The sequence below is a fragment of the Bolinopsis microptera genome, chromosome 9 (assembly GCF_026151205.1).
Source record: "Bolinopsis microptera isolate Bmic1 chromosome 9, MBARI_Bmic_1.0, whole genome shotgun sequence".
Classification (NCBI taxonomy): Eukaryota; Metazoa; Ctenophora; class Tentaculata; order Lobata; family Bolinopsidae; genus Bolinopsis; species Bolinopsis microptera.
The window spans coordinates 13,558,768-13,576,002 of NC_087080.1; the positions used below are offsets into that span (position 1 = coordinate 13,558,768).

At 36.8% G+C, this 17,235-nt stretch overlaps 1 protein-coding gene across 6 annotated transcripts in view; it reads left to right on the top strand.

The window, feature by feature from the left end:
• The window catches only part of LOC134821176 (coiled-coil domain-containing protein 186-like), a 34,702-nt gene that overhangs the window by 10,240 nt on the left and 7,227 nt on the right, over positions 1–17,235 (top strand). For 2 of the 6 annotated variants that reach the window (XM_063831846.1, XM_063831848.1), the window contains exons 6-23: positions 4,402–4,464; positions 5,867–5,971; positions 6,116–6,208; positions 6,436–6,552; positions 6,872–7,011; positions 7,976–8,072; positions 8,268–8,348; positions 8,671–8,811; positions 9,230–9,331; positions 9,651–9,741; positions 9,871–10,010; positions 10,449–10,595; positions 11,223–11,387; positions 11,496–11,660; positions 11,906–12,041; positions 12,192–12,286; positions 14,018–14,120; positions 17,033–17,199. In XM_063831846.1, coding sequence (XP_063687916.1) covers positions 4,402–4,464; positions 5,867–5,971; positions 6,116–6,208; positions 6,436–6,552; positions 6,872–7,011; positions 7,976–8,072; positions 8,268–8,348; positions 8,671–8,811; positions 9,230–9,331; positions 9,651–9,741; positions 9,871–10,010; positions 10,449–10,595; positions 11,223–11,387; positions 11,496–11,660; positions 11,906–12,041; positions 12,192–12,286; positions 14,018–14,120; positions 17,033–17,199 — 2,148 coding nt within the window. Of the gene's footprint in view, positions 1–4,401; positions 4,465–4,840; positions 5,149–5,508; positions 5,651–5,866; positions 5,972–6,115; positions 6,209–6,435; positions 6,553–6,871; positions 7,012–7,975; positions 8,073–8,267; positions 8,349–8,670; positions 8,812–9,229; positions 9,332–9,650; positions 9,742–9,870; positions 10,011–10,448; positions 10,596–11,222; positions 11,388–11,495; positions 11,661–11,905; positions 12,042–12,191; positions 12,287–14,017; positions 14,121–17,032; positions 17,200–17,235 lie in introns of those variants that run through there. The other 4 variants (XM_063831849.1, XM_063831850.1, XM_063831851.1 and 1 more) reach the window with 3 other exon arrangements.

Sequence of the window (17,235 nt, forward strand, 5' to 3'; positions counted from 1 at the left end):
TCTATAATGATTCACGACAAAAAGGTTTAGAAGTATGATGGGAACGCAGAGGATTAAGTTCGTTATGGTGAATGAAAGTCTTGAGATGTTGATTGCGTCTTCAGGTTTATTCCCAGATTCTGATAAGTTGACTCGCAGATTCATTGTGTGAATTTGATTCCTGATAATATAAGGTGTGAAGTGACAATTTTCAACAGAGTTAAAGATAATGATTGTATAATTTGCGTCAACTATACTATGTTGAAATGAATGTTCAAAAAATAATGTAGCAGCACATTATCGGATGTACAAGCAGATTCTGAATATCTTAATAGCAAAACTAATTAGGTGACACAGTCAAGCAATGATGGAGCTGATGTCTGAAAAGTGTCGAATAGTGAACTAAAGTGCTTGATGATTAGTGTCCAAAATTTCTAGCTGCGAAGAAAAGCAAACGCTCTTTTAAAGTTATGAAAAGATACCGCCGCGACGTTTCAATACTTTGAACAACGTTTGAAACGTTTCTTGACTAAACCTAGCTCCAACCTGTAATTTATGTCTTTTTGCCAAAAGATTCCAATTTCTTTTTCAACTCTACGAATACCCAGGAGTCATCTCCAACAAAAACTTGTATAAACGCTGCAATGCTGAACCATTGTCAGGAAAATTGGCCCGTAGTCGGTGGAGAATGTTAGGACATGTTTTGCGGGGTTCTGTTGACGGACCAGCGTTTTCTTCCCTCATTTTTGCCATCAATACACTGGACTTACCAGGGAGAAGAGGAAGACCCCAAAGCAATCTATTCTCGATGATTGTGCATGATTTATGGACACGTTCATTGAAGTTTGAGGATATTGGTAAATATTAGTGACCCTACTGAATGGCACGATGATGTAAAATGTGTCACACTATGAAACTATATAAACCCTCAATGGTTAGGATAATCGTTTCATCCTCTAGATAAACTTTGTCGCATAACGATATCTTTATCAGACGATAAGATATCGCTTAAATGCGGCCGGCAGTGAGTTGTAAACTTTGTCACACTATAAAAACGTGACGGAGTTTATATGGACCCCTTGTTGCCGTGTTTGACCAAATTTTCGAATTTTAAATTCATAGAATAGCTGTATATGACTATTATCTACATATTTAGCGACTTTTTTCCTTAAATGGTAGCACCATGTAAACTCCGTCACACATTTAATAAATTTATATGAGGGATGTTTATGACATCCTGACAAGAAATCCCGAATAGTCTAGCATTATTTTGTGAGCTGAATGTGTTTGGAATTGTTCACATATTTCATTGTTATAGGCAAATACAAATACAGAAGGCAGAAATAGGTAAATTTAGTCACATAAATTTGTATGATATCTCAACATGTGTGAAATTGAGTAAATATTAGTATACCAACTTAAACACCCTATATTACGTACTATGGATCAATTAACAATATTTCAACCATACGCCGGTCATATAAATTATTATATGGCAGTGATATGTTAACATTGGATAAATTTCAACACCTGAACAGGGTAAAAATTTGTAAATTTCGTCACAAAAAAAATATTATAACTTTATTTGCTCCGTGTTGGCAAAATAACTAATTTATCGACATAGTGATGGTGATAAAGTAACATTATATACTAATTGAGGTATGATTCTTCAAAATAGGGGCAAGAAATGTAAATTTCGTCACATCAGCCATTGCATTAGTTAGTTAGATTTTCTTTCATATCAACTGCCCTTATTATAGTTGGAATGGATTTATACAGGAAATATAGAAACCCATGCCCATTTTTCATCACATTGAAATTATACTGTTTGGGCAGGAAAAGTAAATTTCGTCACATTTCGGTAAATTAGTGATATCAAACTCAGCATTGTTAAACTTGAGTTCTGATTTGCTGAAAAATAACCTACCAATAATTCCTGGAAGAATATTGAATTCTAATCGGGGTATGGTTCTTCAAAATAGGGTCAAGAAATGTAAATTTCGTCACATACGTCATTGTAAAATTTAGATACACTTTCTTTCACATCAACAGTCCTAATTATAGTTTGAAATGATTAATTCAGAGATAAGGAAATATAGAAACCCTTGCCCACTTTTCATCACATTGAAATTATACTGTTGGGGCAGGAAAAGTGAATTTCGTCACATTTCGGTAACTTAGTAAAATTAAACTCAGAATTGTTAAACTTGAGTTCTGATTTGCTGAATAATAACCTACTAATAATTCCTGGAAGAATATTGAATTCTAATCGAGGCATGTTTCTTCAAAGTCACATCAGCCATTGCATTAGTTAGATAGATTTTCTTTCATATCAACTGCCCTTATTATTATTGTGACAATTTTTACATCAACTGCCCTTAACTTGAATCAGCTCTATCCGTGCATCGTCCTTATATACAGTTTTCCCGCCTTCCAAACCAAAACCAGATATAAATGATTTCAGCAATTCACCCAAAATTTATATTCCATATAATGTGACAGAATTTACATCATTTCCCAATAAGTGCATATATTTGCTAACTTTTCAAAACAACATATTTTAGGGCCATGATTGGTAGAAGAACCATCAAATAATGAGTTGAAAGGGTTTTGAGGACACCTCACAGTAGAAAAGAGGTATCGTATTCTGAGTGTGACAAAGTTTACGAAATATTGCCATAAAACCGTTCGATCCCTGCCCTTTAGCCAAATGTTGTATCATAATTGTTAGAATGACCTAATCTCCTATATTTTAAACCAAAAAATGCTAATTGGGCAGCTATGGTTAACACAGTCACAAAAATGTGACATTTATTACATTATAGTGCCTAAAAACAATAAATTTTATTTCTGAGCCGTGTATATGGAAGGATGGGTCACGTGGCTAATGTCCAGAACTTCTGAACACGCTATTTTTTTTGGTTTACCAATATCCTTAAACTTCAACATGAACGTGTCCATTTACGATTTCGTATCATTTTGTGACGATGTTTACATCAACTGCCCTATACTTCAATCAACTGTATCCGTGTATCGTCCTCATATAGAGTTTTCCCGCCTTCCAAACCAAAATCAGATATAAATGATTTCGGAAATTCACCCAGAATTTCAAATTCCATATAATGTGACAGAATTTACATCATTTCCCAATAGCCAAGTGCATGTATTTGTTAACTTTTCAAAAAAACATATTTTAGGGCTATGATTGGCAGAAGAACTATCAAATAATGAGTTGAAAGGGTTTTGAGGACACCTCACAGTAGAAAAGAGGTCTCGTATTCTGAGTGTGACAAAGTTTACGAAATATTGCCTTAAAGCCGTTCGATCACTGCCCTTTAACCAATGTTGAATCATAATTGTTATATTGACCTAATCTACTATATTTTAGACCAAAAAATGCTAATCGGGCAGCTATGGTAAACAATGTCACAAAAATGTGACATTTTTTACATTATAGTGCCTAAAAGCAATACATTTTATTTCTGAGCAGTGCATATGGGAGTATGGGTCACGTGGCTAATGTTCAGAACTTATGAACACGCTAGATTAATATATGTTAAAATTAAACCACTATCGTCAAAAACGCTGTTTTAGAAATTTACCAATTTCCTCAAACTTCAATGAACGTGTCCTTATGTAAAAGAAATCTTTCTATGTACAATATTTCTTATCTGTATTATCTCCGTAATTTAGCTTATGACAAGAGATATTGGCAGAAATTACAATGAAGTTTTGATATTTAGTTATTTGTTTTAGGGAAAGATTAGACTTGGGCGTTGGTTTTTTAACTATCCCTTGTTTAGAACCTTTATTCATTTTTTATATACTCTACTACATAGATAAAAAAGAATTTGAGAAAATTTGTCAGAAATTAACGGCATCGCCCAGCGCCCTGATTAAGCGCATATTGTACGAGATAAAAAGTAAACTTTTCAAACGAGTCATTTAAACAGTTATGGTGCTTGTGATGGGTCTTAAACCGACGCAAAACCGCGATATCAGTCGCTGATATCTCCAAAATATTCGGAACTTTTGCAAGTATTGAGAATTAGATGAAGCTGCGAATCATCCTAATTTTTAAAATTTTGACCATTTTTTAAAACTCATATTACAAAGAAAGAAGTTATTTCAAAAGATGAATGATGAGAATGACTCCCGGGAAACAGCTAAATTGACTCTCAGCCAAACAAATGTGAAACACTACAGTAGGGGAGAAATAGATATATTTTGTGTACACTCAGGGTTTCGACATCGCTTCATGATGCGTCGTTCACACGAATAAAACAAGAAATTGACTTATCATTTTTAAATTTAGCTACACTCTCACTGCAAGCACATGGATGGGTCATAATGCTCAGTATTAGACCGAAATTTATTATTTTAAAACAGAATCTATGATTATTTACCTAAACGTCTTAACAGGAGGATCCAAGGCTTGCAGAGGAGAATGAAGAGCTACAAAAACTCATCAATAATCTTGAAAATGTGAGTATTTCTGAGTTTGATCTATTTAATTCTGTTTAATTAATAAACGACTTTCATTACTTACATTATCAATTAATTTTGTAAAAACCAGGCGGCGTAACCTGTAACTACTCACAACTGTGGGGTTACTTTTTTGAAGGTTGTTTTTAAGATATAACGGAGATAAGTTCTTTGTAAGATCATCCTTTATTATACGCAAAACACAATGTGCTCTTGAGTCTACTATACAGAGTCTACAGCAGACACTGTTCGACACTCACGTCACTTCTAACATAATAGGGAGATTTAATTTAGTAAGCACAGTTTAGGGCAATATGTCACCTGACAAGCAGAGCAAGGATCACCTGCTGTACTCCTTTATAATGTGGAGCGTGTGCCCTCTCCTCGTCTTAGTCATTCTCTCTTTATCACGTGACATATCAGTCATATAGGAATATCCGTGTACAAAGTTAGCTTTGTTTTCTACTTGCTTTGTTTTTGCTGCAGCATAACCGTTTTTCTGCAGTTTAACTTGATTATTGCGGATCGTGCAGGATCGAAAATTCGCATCTTACCTCGTTTTCTGTTGACATTATTGTTAATTGACTCGTTACTATTTAACGCAGTTGTTGGATTCGTGCAATGGATCCACTTAAATTACACATTGGTGAGATCAGACCGCCGCTAGAGTTCTCTTACTCAATTGTAAGTAAGCTTTATGTCATTAAGAGTCTTAATGACACAATTGATTCTAAAGGATTGGGTCCCATTATTTGTATTTTGTAAACAGCATCCACTGTGCTTGTTTAATGAACAACAAACTATTTAAGTGTATTGACCATTCAACAACCGAGATCTTTACATCTGAATGTGTCATTTCCGATCTCCGCAAGAGTTGCTGAGCACAAATATCCCATCATTCCATTCAGTGCTTACAATACAAACAGTAAGATTGCATGTCTGAGAGGATCCTCAATAAGAACTTGAGTTTGACCTATCACAATGCATGATATTATCACGTGGGCGGTCTTGGACCAATAAAGAACCTGTACTTGGATGTTATGTAGCTGTCTTGAAAACAAAAAACGTGTATTTTGAGTTTTTACTGAATATCTGAAAGATTGTCTGTAGTTTTCGTTGAAGGTAGAGTGCTTATAGGACCAGAATCCGATTTGGAATGTCTGTTAGTGTTATGACCCTTTTTGAGGTTTGGTGAGAAGTTCAGAGAATTATCTTTTAGTTTTATTCTGCTTGTTATCTCACGAGATTCCTTCCACTAAGATCCAATAACTTCATTGAACATTCGTTTAGTTCCAAACCATATGGCACCATGCTGTAGTGGTAGTTAGTTAGGCGTTGTTTTCACAAGATATAATATCGCAGGAACTGTTGAGCGTTGTTTTCACAAGATATAATATCGCAGGAGCTGTTGACAGCGCGCCAGGACTCAGAGGAGAAGTCGGTGGAGCTGGAACATGTTCACGCTGATTGTATGCTACTGGAGGACCAACTCCTCCTCAAAAATGAGGTAATAACCAGTGCTGGTCGGCTGCATGGTTGGAATTTGATCTAGTTTAAAGATTAGTTCCTCTATTTGACGTGCCAGATTCTCCAATTTATTGTAAATCAACTATATTTAAACCCACAGAACCCTGTACTAAATTTCTTTAAGGCACTGCAAGAGAAAGAAGAGAAAGGAGCTGATGTTAACGAGGACCTTGAGGCTCTTCAAGCTCAGCTAGCAGCTCAGGAACATCTTTATCAGGTAAATAAGTTTTACGATAAATCAGTAATTTGCTTATCAGAGTTGGACCTGTTTCTATATTTAAAACTTATGTCTTATGAACGCATCTTGATCTAAAATAAATTTATGTCATCCTGAGGATCAGGTTAGGTTAATTTAATTCAAGATATTCAAATCGTTACAACTTTACAAGCAACTTTTGTGCTGTATCCTCTAACATGCTGTAGTTAACCAGTTACCTGTCCCAGACGGAGACGGATGATATGAAGAAGGAACTGGAAGATGTTAGGGAGGTTATGATTAAGACGCATGAGGAGAATATCGGCCACAGACTGACTCTCGCTGAAAAGGAAGAGTCCATCAAGGTGGGTAGTTGATCTTTTTTTGTTTAACGTTTTTTGTTTAACGTTTGTTAACGTTTTTTTTTGACGTTTGTTAAATGTTTAACGTTTTTGTTTAGCGTTGGAACGCCATGCTGTGACCTATTTGTTTGAATTCCAGATTTCCGTATTTTTATATTGACATTGTTATGAATTAAAATATGATGTAATTCCTTATAGATCCTTAATATTCGTTACTCGGGGTCAGTTGATACGACATGCATAATCCATTTTAGTTTCCTTTATTTCTCATTCATTTCTCCTTTATTTAGGTCTCCAATTCTCCTTTATTTTATCACCTCAGGATCTGACAGACCAGCTCTCTCTTTGTCCACATGGGACATGTTGTCACGGGGACAAAGGAGGAGACGAATCCAGTGAAGCAGGAGATAGTCGGTCTAGTCTGCTCGAGGCGCTTAGTAACTTTACTTCTACTAATGCTAGGTTGGTTACTTAGTAACTTTACTTCTACTAATGCTAGGTTGATTACTTAGTAACTTTACTTCTACTAATGCTAGGTTGGTTACTTAGTAACTTTACTTCTACTAATGCTAGGTTGGTTACTTAGTAACTTAACTTCTACTAATAACTAATGCTAGGTTAGTTACTTAGTAACTTCACTTCTACTAATGCTAAGTTAGTTACTTAGTAATAGTAACTTCATTTCTACTAATTCTAGGTTAGTTACCTAGTAACTTTACTTCTACTAATTTTAGGTTAACACTTTAAGTGTTGTCTGAAGTTTTGTGTTATCTTTCTTTTTGTTTCAAATCACCGACTGTGCAATGAAGATTTTCCCTGAAATGAAAATAAGTTACACACGATAATCGTTAATCATATTATTAATAAAATACATCTTTCTCTAGATTAATAAAATGATAATTTAAACAAGACGCTGTTGAATCACCATCCAGTTTGCATTTTGTAGGTCGTAAAGATACAGCTACATTATTTTTACAAAGTAAAACCTAAAACCGACAGCTGCAGATGTCTTTTAGGGTCACGTGATATCAATTATGCCCCATTCCCTGCTGCAATAAATTTCTAAATGACAGTATACTCGCCGCTCCCGAATGTATTGAACATTTATTTGCCAGTTGTTCGTAACATAGTGCACCTGGTGCATGCTTTTTTAATACCTTCTTTGCAAACTGCAGCCAAGTCACTCTAGCAAAGATTATTGCCTCAATTTCTTGTAATTTTGCATGCATGAGGCATAAGATTATTGCACTAAAACTATTTTACATTATGTCTTTTAGATGGGTTTGATCATATCGTTAGCCGAGGCCAATTTTTAGATCGGGTTAATCGTATCTCTCTATGTAATCTCTAATTTTTCGATTTTGACCGATAAAAAGAAAATAACCTTCGAGCTTAATCCGTAGTTCTTAAAATTATTGTTTGTTAGATTAGAAGAAGAGCTGAACAGTATGGAGAATACAAACACGGAACTGAAGAACATGATAAACACGTTAAACAACGAAAGGGAGGCCCTTCTCGAACAGGTAATTGTCTCTCGAGACCTGGTATCCCGGCTAAAGTTTGGAATTTTGAGATATATTATGTTGAATTAAGTACTACTTAACATGCATTCTCTTCGGGCTTTGTGCGAATCTTACATTTTTGGACAGATGTTATTTGGATCATGTTTAGAGAAAGACATATAAATCAATGATCTCTGAATTTATTAATATGCTCAGTTGGGAGATAGGGATGAGTTACAGCAAAAATTGAGAGACTACGAAATGGATATGGAACAGCTTCGTCAGGAAATGCATGAGGTTTGGGAATTAAAGTACAAATTATTGCTCTTATCTGCTGGTAGAAAGCCTCAAGAGTCAAGGTTTTCCATTTCCAAGATCCTGATTTCTATCTTTCTATGGATATTTTTTATATAACTAGAATCAGGGTTTTCCTGCTGCGAGATCATTATTTCTTTTTTGGGGAGATTTTATATTTTTTAATATTTAACTAGATTCATAATTTAAGCTGATATAAAGCTTGCATCGCTAGTACAACAAAAACTATTTGCTGTTTCATTCTTGAAAGTTTCCCCCATAAAAGCTGATTACTTGCTAATAATAAGCTGGCATGACCTTGCAGCTGAGGCTGGCAGACTCTCCAGACAGAATGAGCGAACTTGCTGAACTAACGGCAGATCTGGCTGCTGCAAACGAAGAGATTGAGGAGCTTCGACACAATCTAGCTCAGGCTAAAATCAACAATGATATCTCTAAGAACGAGGTGCTGGCCATTGCGAATAAATTAATGATAGCATCATTTGCTGAGGAGAAATGTATTTCTTGTTTATTCATCGCAGCCAGAAATCATTATCAAAGCTCAACATCCCGCACAACTCTGCGTCAAGTCACTATAAAGATTTATATGGCCACGGCTTAATCATCTCATCGCCAACTTAGCACAGACCGCTACAATAAAATCAAGATACATTAACTCACGAACTCGAAGTCACAAAAGCTACATTAGCTTACAAAGTCTACATTAGCTCAAAAAGTATACTTGGGGACACTACCGTTTAACCTCATCACCACACATTTTACCACGGGACCATCATGGTGTCACTATCTTAGCCTTCTTAACACCCACAATATCAACTATTCGTCAGGGCTAACCGCTGATATAACTCTAAATATTTGTGCAGGCTGCCATACTGAGAGGTAACATCGAGGAGACAGAACAACAGAGACAGGAGGATGAACACATTGCCAAGTCTCTTAAACAGAACGTGGAGAAACTTTCCAAGGTTCAAAAATTAAATAATGATAGTACTATATTATAATATTAGTGTTCACTCGTAAAACCTGAAGATTTGCTTTGTATTTACGAACGAGTAAATTATACTCTTGTTTTGTTCAGATGTGGTGCTTTTCCAGTTCTGATCCCATCCCCTTCTCTCCCTGTATCCCCATCTTTCCCATTTCTCCCTGTATCCCCATCTCTGAGATCTGCTCCATAATCTCGTTTTGATTTGATGACTGCTTTATAAGTATCGTGTCGGATGTTTTCAATTGAGTATTTGTTTGAAAATGTTTCGACAGTGTTTGATATGATTATTAACGCAGGAAAACGCGGAGTGCTCCAAAGAAAATACCCTTCTCCAGCAAGATAACGAAATGTTTAGGGAGAAAGTCCAGGATTTAAACAAAGAAATATGTAAGCAATGGTTGTGTTTTATTTTTCTACTTGGAATCTCCGAATTAAATGAATGTGGTACAATATTATGACCGGAAGAGTTTATACAAAGGCTAGCTTTCTCAGTTTACTCCATAACTAACTCGGTAGGTGAACTGAAGGAGGAAGCAAGAGGGCTCCGTAAAACTAGCGACATTGTAAATGAGAGCAAGGTTAACGAACTTAACGAGGAGATCCTCTCCCTCAAACAGAGTCTCTCTGACGCTAATGAGGACCTCAAATATTGCAAGGTCGGTATCCCATCTCAATATTAACTATCAGGTTTAACAATGGTTCTTCCTAAAGAGATGAATTATTTTCCGTAGGAGATGAATTTTATGTTTGTTAACTTAAAGATGGTTAATTGCTTGAAGATTTGCTGTTCATCAGGTGACACGCAATTAACACTACAATATACACCACTACCAGTACCACAGAGTAAATGTATAGTTAATGATAAATTAAGAGGTCAAATAATCCGGGGTCATGTCAGTATCACTGCATGTAGCACAAAATGTAAAAGTAATGTAATAAATAAGTTGAACATGGTGTTACCTACTTGTCGTCGGTTAATATGATCGTAATAATTGGCCTTTTAATTCATTGTTTGTAACTATTCTTGAAAATATTCCAATAGGAAGTCCCTTTGTTCCGTTATAACTTGTTCCCACAACCCATGGATTGTGCAGGAAGACATGAAGACGTTAGAAGGGGACTATGAGCGGACCACAGAGGAACTAGAGCTACTGGAAGAGGAGTTGAAAGAGGGCGAGGTCAGGAGAGTGACCCTGACTGACGAACTTGATGAACTCAAAGAGGAACTCCTCAAAATCAAGGTTGTTGTCATCAAGCACATCTCATCTCGTCTCACGATAGATGTTGTCAGTGTGGTCGCATGGTGTTACTTTCATGACGTCATAACTGTCACATGGTTTCACTCTCGTGACGTCACCATTGTCACATGGTTTCACTCTCGTGACGTCATCATTGTCACATAGTTTCACTCTCATGACGTCATCATTGTTACGTGGTGTCACGGAATCATTTTCGCTCACAGTCACGGAAAGGCCAGCTTGACACAGTTCACAACGTTGCTGATCATCAGTGTTTAGTAAACCTTACTGTTTGTTTACAAACATTATCACACCTCCTAAGATCACTCACTCACTGCACGTAGAACAGATCATCTCACTTATAGAAGTTCAGAAAAGCAGCAGTTAGGCGTTATATTATCAAAGATCTCAATAACAAGCACACAGAATTACTGTCCACTAATCCACAAAGAGCGGTAACCACCATGCCAATTTCATGTTCATCTAATTCAAAGGTCCCCCGACTCTGCTACATTATTTCCTGAATACCATCTGTTCTGCGACCTCAAGTCTCAGTTCCGCTCGCCACCGTCCAACTCAGAACGAAATCTAGAACACATGATTAAAACTTGTTAAAACCGTTATTTTCAGAGTCAAGGACATGAGGAAAAGACGAGGTTGAAGCACGAGAAGAGTAAGGCCCAGCAGGAGTTGGCAGATTACAGGAATCAGGTTTCGGAGCTGATTAATGAGAGAGAAAAGATGGATAAAAACTTAAAGCAATTGAACACTGACAAAGGAAAAGCATTGTTTGAGGTTGGTTGTTGTCAATGTTATCTTCTTTAGTAAAATATAAGATCATCGAAATAATAAGATGTACGCGAAAATTTGTCATAGCTAAATGCCTTTAAATTACAATTTCAGGTAAAGAAACTTGAATCAGACATGGAGAAATTGAGAAAATCCAACCAGAATATTGAAGGAGAGATAGAACGGTTGAAGGAGGAGGAAAAGAAGAGGATTGCAGAAAAAGATTCGAATATGGGCGCTCTCTCCGCACGGAAATCTTACATGGAGGACAGGGTTAAAGTACGTTCATAAACACTGACACGAGATACTGACTGCTGACACGAGATATTGACACGAGATACTGACAAGTGCATAAACATTGACATGAGATACTGACAAGTGCATATTCACTGACAAATTTGATTTTAAAACTCACTTCGAGATTGAATGAAAGTTTCAGATTAAAAGCAACAAAGTATAAGTTTCATCTGAAATTAAGGTTGTAATGTAAAAGCTGATACAGATCTTCAAAATGTTTATTTCAGGAGTTGCAAGACACCAAACGCTCTCTTGAGGACTCCGTGTTAAGTTTGAAGGATCAGCTCTCCACCACTCCCTTACCTGGAAACTTGTATGATAATGTCATCTACGAGAACATTGATAATATAGACCCTGATACTGGTTTGTCTTTGTTTAAAATATTTAGATTCAATTTCACTCAATAGTAATTGTTCGACTGTGCCATACCATATATTATACTACGTGACAAAATATATTTACTTTTATAGTAATTAGTAAAAGTGTCAGCAAAAACGAATGATTACGTCGCAGGAGAAGATGAAGGGGATAAGTTGAAGGATACGATTATTAGTGAAATAAAATCTGAGCGCGACCATCATCGACAGGAACGCAAGGATCTCGAAAATGTGAGTACCGAAAAAATTCAAGAATCATCACCACGGACCACCTGATTCAGTCTCATTTGGTGATTCTTTCAAAAAATTCTGATTTTTCTGAATAAACTTTTCACTTTTATACTGTTATAATGAAAGTAAGTAGACGTTAAGGGGAGATACACCAAAACCGTTTTTGCTCCGAACATCGATTTTATTTTATATTATTTTTAAATAGACAAAAAGAATAAGATTGTACACCTTCAAAATTTTTTAAAAATATTCCCTCATCGAGAAAAAAAATATTTTTCTTTTTCGAAAATTTTTAAAATTTGGAGAAGTCTGTCACTGTAATACCGATAGTTCGGCCATTTAAAAAGTTTTTTGGCTGATTTTTTTACTGAACATTACTTACACTCCGTACTAGAAGCCATTGAAAGGATTATATAATTGAACAATAAATGACCAAGTTACAGACCGAACAAGGTGAAAAAAGAAAAATTGGGATTTTTGCCTACCACCAAAGTTGTACATTTCACCACCCGCCCAGGTCATCAGATATCGCTTCAAAAATTCTTGTGAGTGTGGTTGGTGATCATGGCAAGCTTTTTGGAACCGGATTTCTCTCAATTTTGAGTTTTAAGCTATGCAATGTGGCCTCAAACGACTTAGTAAAATTCATCGTAAAAAAGGGCAAAAAAGGCAGATTTAAGGCTTAAAATGCCTATAACTCAAAAAGTATCAGTTTTTTTTGAAATAATTTTTACAGGATCGTAATCAGTTTGGTAAGACGAATCTTTTAGTACCAAATAGGTGCTTTTAGAAGACAAATTGTCTTAAATAATTTTCTAGCTCGAACACAAGGGTCCCCCCTTGTATAAATTTTGTACAAATTGTACACATTTTTTTACAAATTTTGTGGCTTTGAATATTATTATATATTATAAATGTCGTACTAAAAGATTCGTCTTACCAAGCTTATTACGATCCTGTAAAAATTATTTCAAAAAAACTGATACTTTTTGAGTTAAAGGCATTTTAAGCCTTAAATCTGCCTTTTTTGCCCTTTTTTACGATGAATTTTACTAAGTCGTTTGAGGCCACATTGCATAGCTTAAAACTCAAAATTGAGAGAAATCCGGTTCCAAAAAGCTTGCCATGATCACCAACCACACTCACAAGAATTTTTGAAGCGATATCTGATGACCTGGGCGGGTGGTGAAATGTACAACTTTGGTGGTAGGCAAAAATCCCAATTTTTCTTTTTTCACCTTGTTCGGTCTGTAACTTGGTCATTTATTGTTCAATTATATAATCCTTTCAATGGCTTCTAGTACGGAGTGTAAGTAATGTTCAGTAAAAAAATCAGCCAAAAAACTTTTTAAATGGCCGAACTATCGGTATTACAGTGACAGACTTCTCCAAATTTTAAAAATTTTCGAAAAAGAAAAATATTTTTTTTCTCGATGAGGGAATATTTTTTAAAAATTTTGAAGGTGTACAATCTTATTCTTTTTGTCTATTTAAAAATAATATAAAATAAAATCGATGTTCGGAGCAAAAACGGTTTTGGTGTATCTCCCCTTAATATATTATAGTAATTATACAATATAAATTATACAATACACGTACATGTAAGTAACACTTTGTATGTCTTAATGTAATCCATCTACCTTTTATAACCGTACGCGTAGGAATAGAATATATAGCATGTTAATCATTGTCATTCCATAATTGAATAATTAACATTAATTAATGGTTTAGGAGCTGCGACGAATACACGAGATGATTCATGATCTAATTCGGCAGCTACACCGCTACAATAACGACACCCACAACCCTCTTCAACTGGCCATGCACGACGAAGGTGAGACATGTTGTTACTTCTTTGTGGTGGAATACTTGTAATCCAGCCTAGAAAGGGAGGGGCTTTCTAAAACCTAGTTTCATTTTTACACAAAGGCTTTGTGTAAAAGTGGTGCAGGGAGAAGGGGACGGGGGTACGGGGGACCAGGGGACCGGGACGGGGGAAGTACTATAGTCTATTAATAACCCAGTCAAACTGAAGCTGCAGGAAACGAGGTGGGACATCTTGTTACTTTCTTGTGCAACATTTCAAAAAGGGTGGAGCTGTGTATATAAAAGAGTATACTTATTACTTGTGGAGGGTTCACAATGTACTGGATGTCAAGTACAGGTGCTTTTAGCTCCATTATAGCTGCTCGGAGCGTTAGTTTGTATTTAAAACACCGTCCCCATTTAGCTAATACCTGGAACTTGTCATTTGTCTTGTAGGTTGACTTTTTAGCTCCAAGATTAAGATACGGCCAGGCTTACTAGAATTATCAGCAATTCTTTAGTCTGTATGTTCGGGTTGTTCGAGCGTATCTTTGATCCTTTTACCACATTTGGACAGTAAGGAGGAGCCCTTTATTGAGCAATCCTTGGACTTAATATTACCCGGCAATACAATCAGTGATAATTCTTTTGTTCTCCACCAGTCCCACTGTCCCAGTGGTCGCCACTGCTGGTTACCAGTATTGTTATTTATCGACCAGATCCTTTCCATTAAGACCTGATAAACAAATTGTAACGCCACCCGGATTTATATAATTTTTGTGGTGGACTTTACAAAGGGACAATAATACAATCAATCCTCCCCAAAAGGTCATATAATCGAGGATGATTTGATTGAAAGCAGTGTTAATCGTTGTACAATCGGGCAGAGCAACGGTAACCCCCGTGGTGAGAACAGGTGTTCTTATATCACGTAGCAAATCTATTAAACTGTCACCCCTCCAATTTAGTGAGTGTGTCCTGATTTGCAGTGCTTTGCATCGACATCTCCTTCTCTCCCTTCTTAAATCTTTTTTGTGTGGCATCATTCCAACTTTGCTTAACAATTGTTATTTGCCTTGCGTGTATCTTCTTTCAGTCCTGCTGCAGGAGTTAGCAAGACAAAGGAAGCCTACAGCAACGCCTATATAATAAAATCGGAAAGTAACATTTACCAGCCTGAGACGTTTCCTTGATCTGGACAATGCTTTGTTGTATAGTGCTGGATATGTTTCGTGTTTTTGGTTCAGTGTATTTGATATGGTCCGGTGCTGCGGTACTGTGGAACATTCTGGAGATTCTCCTTAAACTTTTGAAAATCAGGTGTTTAACCAGATTTTGTGTGGGTCCCAAAGCCCATACAATGAAGGAGAAAGAAGTTATAATCGCTACCCAGATACATCAGGACACCACATTGCCTCAGGTTAAGAGAGAGAAATGGTTCTCTATCTGTGACATCTCCTCTAGAATTATCCTGGCTTTGGTCGCCTTCTTCTGTGCACTTCTTTCCCGACCTATCTCACTTATCAAATACACCTATCTTTTCAATAAGATATTCTCAGGGAAAATCAAAGCTATTTCTTCCGTGGTACTCCTCCCGTTTTGGCCGATCATCGTGTTCCTGAACACCCTCATTTTCAACAACCTCTCCTTCCTGCCCATGCTCAATGTAAATGATGACGCACTGGAATCCCTGCAGTTCTTCACAAACAACCTGAGTCCTACCGCAAGTGTTCTGTTCGATTTTAGCCAGGAACTGTGTAATTATGTGGGAAATTTCTACATTCTAGGACCTCATCAAGAAGCGATACAGACCATGTATTGGGACACAGACAAGACGACCAAGGTGTTTTGGAGGAAGCAGCTGAGCGATCAGGGAGCTAGGATACCTACAGAGATAGGCGTGTGGGACGGAGACAAGTTAGAACTGAAGGAAAAGCTGGAGGAGTACAAATCTCTCCTGATTAAAGTTACTGATTCATGTATGGGAATTGGAGACCTGTTCTTGAGGCATGGAAATGACTACAAGTCCCCCGAAGACATCGAGCAGATCTTCCAGAGCAAGTATCCTGGTAAACCCTGCCTGTTGATAGAGTTCATTGCCGCTCACCCCGATCTCAAGGTTCACTCACTCGACATACTCACTGCCAAAGACCCCACTGGAAATGTTCAACTGGTCGACATTGTGGTGTGGGCAGGATCCGCCTCGGAGACATCCCACGGAGCAACCAACTGCTACATGATAGACCCTCACACTGGCTTGACCTGTAACTACGGCAAGTGGTACAACCCCAACTTCGTCAACACTTCCTCTGAAGGGCTGGGAGTGTACTACCCGGGGGTAGCTGAAGCTGTTGTGACAGCTGTGGAAACACACGAGAGTTTACCTTACTCGTGGTTAAACGTTGTAGGGTGGGACTGTATGGTGACTGAGGATTCTGATATTGTATTTTTTGAGGGTAACCTAGCAGCCTGGCGATGTCCTAGGAGACTGTTCTTGTCGCTTAGCAATTTAATATATTTTATTGGTTATATCAGTTGGGTCGGCAATTAGATTTGTCCTTCTACTTAAGTCGTTTTAAAATAATGTTGAGTGGGAAACTGGGAACTGGGATATTGAAAAGGATATTATTAATTTGCTGACTAGTATGATGGGATAGAAGTTAGAACTTATTGTGACCGTGTTTGAGTTGGAGTGACTTTGCTAGATAATGTTTATTGGTTTCCTTTCTTGCATATCTTAAACTTATTTGAATCGATTAAAAATTCTTGCTGCATTTGAATCAGTTGTTTGATTTTTCTTCATTAAGAACAAAATTGAGAATAGTCAAAATGTTTAAAATCAAAATTAGAAATGTTCAATATCCATGAATTGGCGATGACTGGAATTTGATTGAAATGTTCACCCCCCGTTTTAAGATCTTAAATTGTCAATTTTTCCAGATTTCCTGGTGGAGTCACTTAAGGACGCAATAGAACTAGTCGTGAACGCTTTGATCGGGTCACGTGACAGACAAGTATCCAACACGTCCTCTCTACAAACCACCAGTGGGGTTATTTCCTGCAGTGACAATGACGTCACTGATCTCCACAGACGATACGACCGTCCGGTAAGATGTTCTTTTCTTTTCGAACTCTGATTTTAT